General features: G+C 34.4%; 1 protein-coding gene across 2 annotated transcripts in view; it reads left to right on the forward strand.

Annotated features, from left to right (window-relative positions):
- Positions 1-6900, forward strand: part of LOC106474687 (RNA 3'-terminal phosphate cyclase-like) — a 22825-nt gene extending 15925 nt beyond the window's left edge. For both annotated transcript variants that reach the window (XM_022402989.1, XM_013935377.2), the window contains exons 8-11: positions 508-566; positions 2405-2499; positions 3860-3964; positions 6678-6900. In XM_022402989.1, coding sequence (XP_022258697.1) covers positions 508-566; positions 2405-2499; positions 3860-3964; positions 6678-6764 — 346 coding nt within the window. In that variant the 3' untranslated portion in view covers positions 6765-6900. The remainder of the gene's footprint in view (positions 1-507; positions 567-2404; positions 2500-3859; positions 3965-6677) is intronic.
- The last annotated feature ends 1770 nt before the right edge of the window (positions 6901-8670 follow it).

Here is an 8670-nt window from a genome sequence, read left to right on the forward strand (position 1 = left end):
TAATGTTGTACATGGCTTATTAAAGTTTACATGTTTGTTAATGTTGTACATGGCTTATTAAAGTTTACATGTTTGTTAATGTTGTACATGGCTTATTAAAGTTTACATGTTTGTTAAGGTTGTACATGGTTATAAAAGTTTACATGTTTGTCAATGTTGTACATGGCTTATTAAAGTTTACATGTTTGTTAAAGTTGTACATGGTTATTATTAAGTTTACATGTTTGTTAATGTTGTACATGGTTATTATTAAGTTTACATGTTTGTTAATGTTGTACATGGCTTACTAAAGTTTACATGTTTGTTAATGTTGTACATGGCTTACTAAAGTTTACATGTTTGTTAATGTTGTACATGGTTATTATTAAGTTTTAGTTGTGTAACAGATTTGATAATAGTTAGTTTTTAATAGAAGTATCCAGTAAATAAACAATACGTAAAGTGCTTATATACATTTGTGACTTAACTATCAGTGCTTTGTCAAAAATATGAAAATCTGTATTTCAGAATAATGGCTGAAACCTCAACGGGCTGTCTATTAGGAGGGTCAGCTCTTGGAAGGAAAGGTAAGGGACTTGTTTTAAGTGGAAACTATGATGCGGAAAGACCAACAACGTACACTAGACTTTATTCAGAATAGAATAACTTAAATTTCAGGCCTTACAATATATCAGCTGGATGGTAATATGTTTCTGAGGAGTATTGAAAATTAATCGTTGTCTGAAATTGATTTTCATACATTACAGAAAATAATTTTGATTTATAAGTAGCTTGCATTCTGTTTATTGGTCAGGACACATGTTACGATTGTAAACGTAATTTACAAGAAACATATCTTATTTTTATTGTACGTTATTGAGTGTGAATGTTGATAATCAAGTGAAATCAAGAAGATACTTGTAGGTATCATTTCAGAAGATATTCATAGGACCATTTCAAAAGATACTTGTAGGTACCATTTCAGAAGATACTCGTAGGTACCATTTCAGAAGATACTCGTAGGTACCATTTGAGAAAATACTCGTAGGTACCATTTGAGAAGATACTCGTAGGTACCATTTCAGAAGATACTCATAGGTACCATTTGAGAAGATACTCATAGGTACCATTTGAGAAGATACTCATAGGTACCATTTGAGAAGATGCTTGTTGATATCATTTCAGAAGATACTTGTAGATACCATTTCAGAAGATGCTTGTAGGTATCATTTCAGAAGATGCTCGTAGGTACCATTTCAGAAGATACTCATAGGTACCATTTGAGAAGATACTCGTAGGTTCCATTTCAGAAGATACTTGTAGATACCATTTCAGAAGATACTCGTAGGTACCATTTCAGAAGATACTCGTAGGTACCATTTCAGAAGATACTTTCTTCTGAAATGGTATCTACGTAAGTGCCCATAGTTGATCCATATTTCTTTGTTCTTCAACGTCATTAACTACAAGGGACATCCTGATCTGAACACATTTTCAAAATGATGTCTGCCACTACCTTCACAGTGCCGTCTGCCACTACCTTCACAGTGCCGTCTGCCACTACCTTCACAGTGCCGTCTGCCACTACATTCACAGTGCCATCTGCCACTACATTCACAGTGCCATCTGCCACTATCTTCTGAAATGGTACCTGCAAGTATCTTCTGAAATGGTACCTACGAGTATCTTCTGAAATGGTATCTGCCACTATCTTCTGAAATGGTACCTGCAAGTATCTTCTGAAATGGTACCTACGAGTATCTTCTGAAATGGTATCTACGAGTATCTTCTGAAATGGTATCTACAAGTATCTTCTGAAATGGTATCTACGAGTAAGCCATACACTCCTTTTCAACTGTCCTCAGGGAGCTGGAGAATGAAACAGGTATTTCTGCTATTCCATATAAGTTAAGCTGCCTCTGGATTTCTGTTTGATTAGACTGTTGAAACATGTTAGAAAACCTTCATACTCATACACTAGACGGATCGTGAATGGGGAGGAGTGGTGTGCTTTGGATGCAGCAGCTGTACTAAAAAGTCTTGCAGTAGAACCTACATTCCAGGACTGTTGAAACATGTTAGAAAACCTTCATACTCATACACTAGATGGATCGTGAATGGGGAGGAGTGGTGTGCTTTGGATACAGCAACTGTACTAAAAAGTCTTGCAGTAGAACCTACAATCCAGGGGTATTGTCAAAATGGGTGGTTTTCAGATATAGCATGACTGGACATGGCTACTTGGATTATAATGATGTGGTGAGGATCCAGAATCATTTTAATACAATGTGTTCAACCTCTCTTCAGGAGAGGTTAACTAGATTCACACACACCTTGTGGTTTGTATTTACTTTCTCATGAATTATAATGAAAGATAGGTACGAAGTGTGAGACTAGAAATCATTTTGTTTATAAATCTACTTAGGAGAAAGTGCAGAGAAAGTAGGAGAAGCAGCAGCTAAAGAACTCCTTGATGATCTTAACTGTGGAGGATGTGTAGATCATCATCTCCAAGATCAGGTAGGAAACTACTTAACTTTAGCAATTAAATGTGTGAGAACTTACAGTGCTAAAAAGCAGGTTTCAGTATCTATGGTAGGCACAATTAACCCATTGTATGTATATATGTGTGTTTAATACAAAACAAACAAACCTTACTTAAAATATGGAGGATATAGAAGGGGGGGTGTGTGAATGTGGCTTTGACAAAGTTAGTGTTATCTCAGTAAACAAAAAGAGGATGAACTTTTATGTTCCAGCTTGTTGGTATCTATAGTATGTGTTATATACTATAGAATGTTATAGTAGAAGATTGGGACCGTGTGTTTGTAAAACATTGCTGAGTTAGAACAGTGGCAGGATGTTATAGTAGAAGATTGGGACAGTGTGTTTGTAAAACATTGGTTAATTAGGACAGTAGTAATATGTTATGGTAGAAGATTGGGACAGTGTTCTTGTAAAACATTACTGAGTTAGAATAGTTGCAGAATGTTATAATAGAATATTGGGACAGTGTGTTTGTAAAACATTGCTGAGTTAGAACAGTGACAGGATGTTATAGTAGAAGATTGGGACAGTGTTCTTGTAAAACATTGCTGAGTTAGAACAGTGGCAGGATATTATAGTAGAAGATTAGGACAGTGTGCTTGTAAAACATTGGTTAATTAGGACTAGTAATATGTTATGGTAGAAGATTGGGACAGTGTGTTTGTAAAACATTACTGAGTTAGAACAGTGGCAGGATGTTATAGTAGAAGATTGGGACAGTGTTCTTGTAAAACATTGCTGAGCTAGAAAAGTGGCAGGATGTTATAGTAGAAGATCAGGACAGTGTTCTTGTAAAACATTACTGAGTTAGAACAGTGGCAGGATGTTATAGTAGAAGATTGGGACAGTGTGTTTGTAAAACACTGCTGAGTTAGAACAGTGGCAGGATGTTATAGTAGAAGATTGGGACAGTGTGTTTGTAAAACATTACTGAGTTAGAACAGTGGCAGAATGTTATAGTAGAAGATTGGGACAGTGTGTTTGTAAAACATTACTGAGTTAGAACAGTGGCAGAATGTTATAGTAGAAGATTGGGACAGTGTTTGTAAAACATTGCTGAGTTAGAACAGTGGCAGGATGTTATAGTAGAAGATTGGGACAGTGTTCTTGTAAAGCATTACTGAGTTAGAACAGTGGCAGGATGTTATAGTAGAAGATTGGGACAGTGTGTTTGTAAAACATTGCTGAGGTAGAACAGTGGCAGTTTCAGTTTATATTCTTAATGAATTTATGTCTTATGTAATGTTTCAGCTTATTATCTTCATGGATTTATGTCTTATGTAATATTTCAGCTTATTATCTTCATGGATTTATGTCTTATGTAATGTTTCAGCTTATTATCTTCATGGCTTTGGCAAAGGGTGAATCCAGGATTAAAACTGGACCAGTAACTTTACACACTGAAACTGCAATCTACGTGGTCCAGTTGTTAACAGAGGTAAGTTGCTAAGTTGTAGGTCAGTGAGGATGGTTAAATTATTAGTTAATGACAAAAATAGGTGTGTTTGAAGGTGAAAGTTGTTGATGAATGTTAGCAATTTGTAGAGTAATGTAGTTGAGTTCAATAGATGTTTGTAAATTCTTTCATATAAGAACTTTGTAGTTGTCAGTTGATACCTACAGTCGACCTACAGTAAGAGATGTCAGTATTTGATCAGTTATGATCAGTTAACCCTTCGCATTGGATAGGTCGGAGTGCACATGTCACAACCTTTCACAGTGTTACATTCAAAATATAATTAAACTACTTAAACTTGGCATCAAAATATAATTAATAAATAAAATGTTGATATTACTTAAGTTTTAAGTTCTTCATTTTATAAGGAAATATAAAAAAAACACACACCTCAATCTACCCTGGTATGAGAACTGTAACGTTTGTTATCTGTGTCTTCCCTCTTCTTAATTTATTTACTACCCCTCTAGTTTGGAATTCAATGTTAATTACTCAGGCACAACATAATTTTTGTAGCTTTCAATCTTATTTGGTTTCAGAACCATAAGCTAGAAAATGAGACCCCTCCTGCCACATCCATGTGTCACATCCTCTCTTTTGTAATGGACAGTGCCCTTAGGGCTAGTCATTGGAGTTTCGACTATACTCTATATTACACCAAATTTATTTATTGAGGATTGCAGTGGTGTGTGGAGCTCACAAGTTCCTAACTCGGAGATTTACGGTTAAACTAAAGAAACTGATCCTGAGACTGATATTCAACACAATACGTCAAGTTTCTTCACATAAAATACACTTTAGTAAAGCTTTAATCATTTGCTAACCCTTCATAAAAGAACACTTTAGGTTAACAACACTGATAATTATAACAAACACATAACATAGTTCACATTCTTAACTTTTGTATAATTCTTTATAATCCATCCAAAATCACATTAATTGACTAAGAGAGAAATAGTTTAATTACTTACAATACAGTTGGCCTGGTAAGATGTTGAAGCTGCGACACTTTCGTGTTCATGGTTTTTGAACTGTCAGCAACTCTGAGAGAACCCTAATTCTTGCTGGAGAGAACTGATTTTTAGCTCCAGACACGAGTGTTTAAACCTTATTTTCTTTGTATTCTTTCAACTTTCCAAATGGTATTCCTAAATACCCACAAGTAGTTCTAACACTTTATTGGTCAATCTGTGCAACTCCCCGGGCTAATCCAAAACAAGAACTAAAACTCTCAAGTAATTGGTTGAGTGCTTTGGTTGCCTTTTTACTTGTACTACTACACTGGTCTGGAGTAACAGATCTCACATCAAAGCACTGATTTGAGATGCTATCATAAATTTTTTAGTAGCCTTTACTGTACTATTAATGTGACATCAGTAACTTCTCACTGTCAAATTTGTGACTAGTGTTTTTCTCAGCGTCCTCATTGTAGCTTCATTTTTTATAACTCTTAACTCATGATTCTCAATAATATGGCCAACTAATACGTATAGCCGACTGTAAGAGATACCGATACTTATGTATTAATGACATTAAAGTGTAAGACACTTCACACCAAAGCTGCCACCAAAGCTGCTTTAGTGTGTTTTATACAGTTATGGTCAACTAATATGTATAGCCGACTGTAAGAGATACCGATACTTGTATATTAATGACATTAAAGTGTAAGACTCTTCACACCAAAGCTGCCTTAGTGTGTTTTATACAGTTATGGTCAACTAATGTGTATAGCCGACTGTAAGAGATACCGATACTTGTATATTAATGACATTAAAGTGTAAGTCTCTTCACACCAAAGCTGCCTTAGTGTGTTTTATACATTTATGGTCAACTAATATGTATAGCCGACTGTAAGAGATACCGATACTTATATATTAATGACATTAAAGTGTAAGACACTTCACACCAAAGCTGCTTTAGTGTGTTTTATACAGTTATGGTCAACTAATATGTATAGCCGACTGTAAGAGATACTGATACTTATATATTAATGACATTAAAGTGTAAGACTCTTCACACCAAAGCTGCTTTAGTGTGTTTTTTATTGTAGGTTGAAGTGATCACTCGGTGATGAATGTTATTAGATTAATGTTGTGATAGGAAGCTGTACATAATATTAAATGATATGAACATCTGATCAAAGATACTTACATAGATTGGAGCTAAAAGTGAACCAAGAAATGAGTATAGGTAATTAAATAGGCTGTTTTTACTTATGAGGATTAGAATCCATTGTTTCTTCACTTGTATACCTTTGCTGTTAACATTATTTTTGGCCATAATCCCAACAATATCTATCTGTCTTTTGGCCAGCTAGCAAACTGAGGCTATTCCTAAGCCGATATACTAAGTTGGCAATGCAAACTAATGTTTAAAAACATCAAAGATTGAACAATAATGAACTTAAATATATTAAGCATCAATACTGTTAATAAAAGTGAAGTTAAAAAAAAAAAGAATAGCGTGTACCTAACCTTCTGTTTTGGCTATATATTTTAACTGTTTGAATTTTTTTGGTTCTTTTTTTTTGTTAATCAGAATGATTGAATTCTGTAAAAATATATTAAAAATGAATAGTTAATTATAAAGTTAGGCTATCCTATTAAGTTTCTTCATTGTAAGTAATTAGCTAAAAGTGGAAGTTACATAATTTACATGTATCATGTAAACAATTTTCTCTCTCTGTTCTTAAAAGGCCAAGTTCAACTTAGTCAAAGACGAAGTCCACAATTCCTGTATCATTGAATGTCAAGGTATTGGCCTACAACAAAGCAGTGACTGACAAGTTATTGAATGCTATTTCCTGTATCTTCTGATGTAAACCCAAAAATTAAAATCAACTGTGTTTTGATGCCGGTGTTTCCCCATCCCTCCATGCTTGAAAAAAAATCAGTCTTAAGTTTTGTAGAAAAAAAAAACAGCTTCCAAGGAGGAAGAAGTATTTGAATTTTCACGTTATTACATTATCCTTGTAAACCTTGTTTTGATGTTCTTTTCTAAACATAACACATATTTATGGAAATAAAACACTTTGCTTTGAAGCATTTAGAAAAGTTTATAATATATTGGTGTGCTTATTTTGTCTGTAAACGTTTGAACTTGAGATATAGTTTTTTGTTATGGTAATAACATTAACTTCTGATCATACTAACTTATGTACTTTAGAGTGAAACTAAAATCAACCTTGCTGTTAGTATAGCTGATAAACTATACACTTCTATTCATAAAGATTAGAATTCCTTGTTTCATTAACTGGGTGTCCTCGATGTTAAGGATATATTCAGTTGTAAACCTGATAATATCTCATAAGGTTTAGCCAGCTTAGGAGATTTAGGTTATTTCTAAATGCATATCTTAAGCTAATAATGGAAATTAATCTTCATAATAAAATTATAATGCGTGCTTGCTATGTGCTGTGTCTGCTACAGACATTGGCATTAATGGCTTTCCATCCTCTTCAATCTGTTGCAGATTGCAGAGGACCTATGTGTTGGTATTTCTATTTTCTATCCATTTATTGATGGTTGAGCCCATGTCTTCAACCATGTCTGCTACAGACATTGGCATTAATGGCTTTCCATCCTCTTCAATCTGTCACAGATTGCAGAAAGCCTATGTGTTGGTATTTCTATTCTTCAACCATGTCTGCTACAGACATTGACAATCATGGCTTTCCATCCACTTCAATCTGTCACAGATTGCAGAAGACCTATGTGTTGTTATTTCTATTTTCCATCCATTTATTGACGGTTGAGCCCATGTCTTCAACCATGCGGTTGACTATTCTTTATTACTTTCGTAACAGACTTCTGAACTTTGGTCCTATGTAACACTTCGTCGTTTGTCCAAGATATTCTCAGCATCCTCTTGATGTACCACATTTCTACTGATTCTAATCTGCTTTGCATAACTTTACTAATTGTTCAACTTTCACATCTATATAGAAGAATGGACCAGACATAATATTTCACAACACGTTTTAGTGCCTGTAATAATAAACTTTATATTGAAATAAAAACTAGGTTAGGTTGTAAACTTTAGTTCTGTATTAATGACACAAAGTCCAAATATCCCTGATTACAATAACTCATAGAGGAGAGGACATTCACTTAGTGGATAGTCTAATAAAAATCTCTGCTTTTTGATGTATTTGTAATGCGTGGAATGATGTATTTGTAATGCGTGTAATGATGTATTTGTAATGCGTGGAATGATGTCATTGTAGTGTGTGGAATAATGTATTTGTAATGCGTGGAATGATGTATTTGTAATGCGTGTAATGATGTATTTGTAATGTGTGCAATGATGTATTTGTAATGCGTGGAATGATGTGTTTGTAATGGGTGGAATGATGTATTTGTAATGCGTGGAATGATGTGTTTGTAATGCGTGGAATGATGTATTTGAACTGCGCGGAATGATGTATTTGTAATGCGCGGAATGATGTATTTGTAATGGGTGGAATGATGTATTTGTAATGCGTGGAATGATGTGTTTGTAATGCGTGGAATGATGTATTTGTAATGCGCGGAATGATGTGTTTGTAATGGGTGGAATGATGTATTTGTAATGCGTGGAATGATGTGTTTGTAATGCGCGGAATGATGTATTTGTAATGCGCGGAATGATGTGTTTGTAATGGGTGGAATGATGTATTTGTAATGCGTGGAATGATGTGTTTGTAATGC

Source organism: Limulus polyphemus, unplaced genomic scaffold, assembly GCF_000517525.1.
Source record: "Limulus polyphemus unplaced genomic scaffold, Limulus_polyphemus-2.1.2 Scaffold7535, whole genome shotgun sequence".
In the NCBI taxonomy this organism is placed as follows: domain Eukaryota; kingdom Metazoa; phylum Arthropoda; class Merostomata; order Xiphosura; family Limulidae; genus Limulus; species Limulus polyphemus.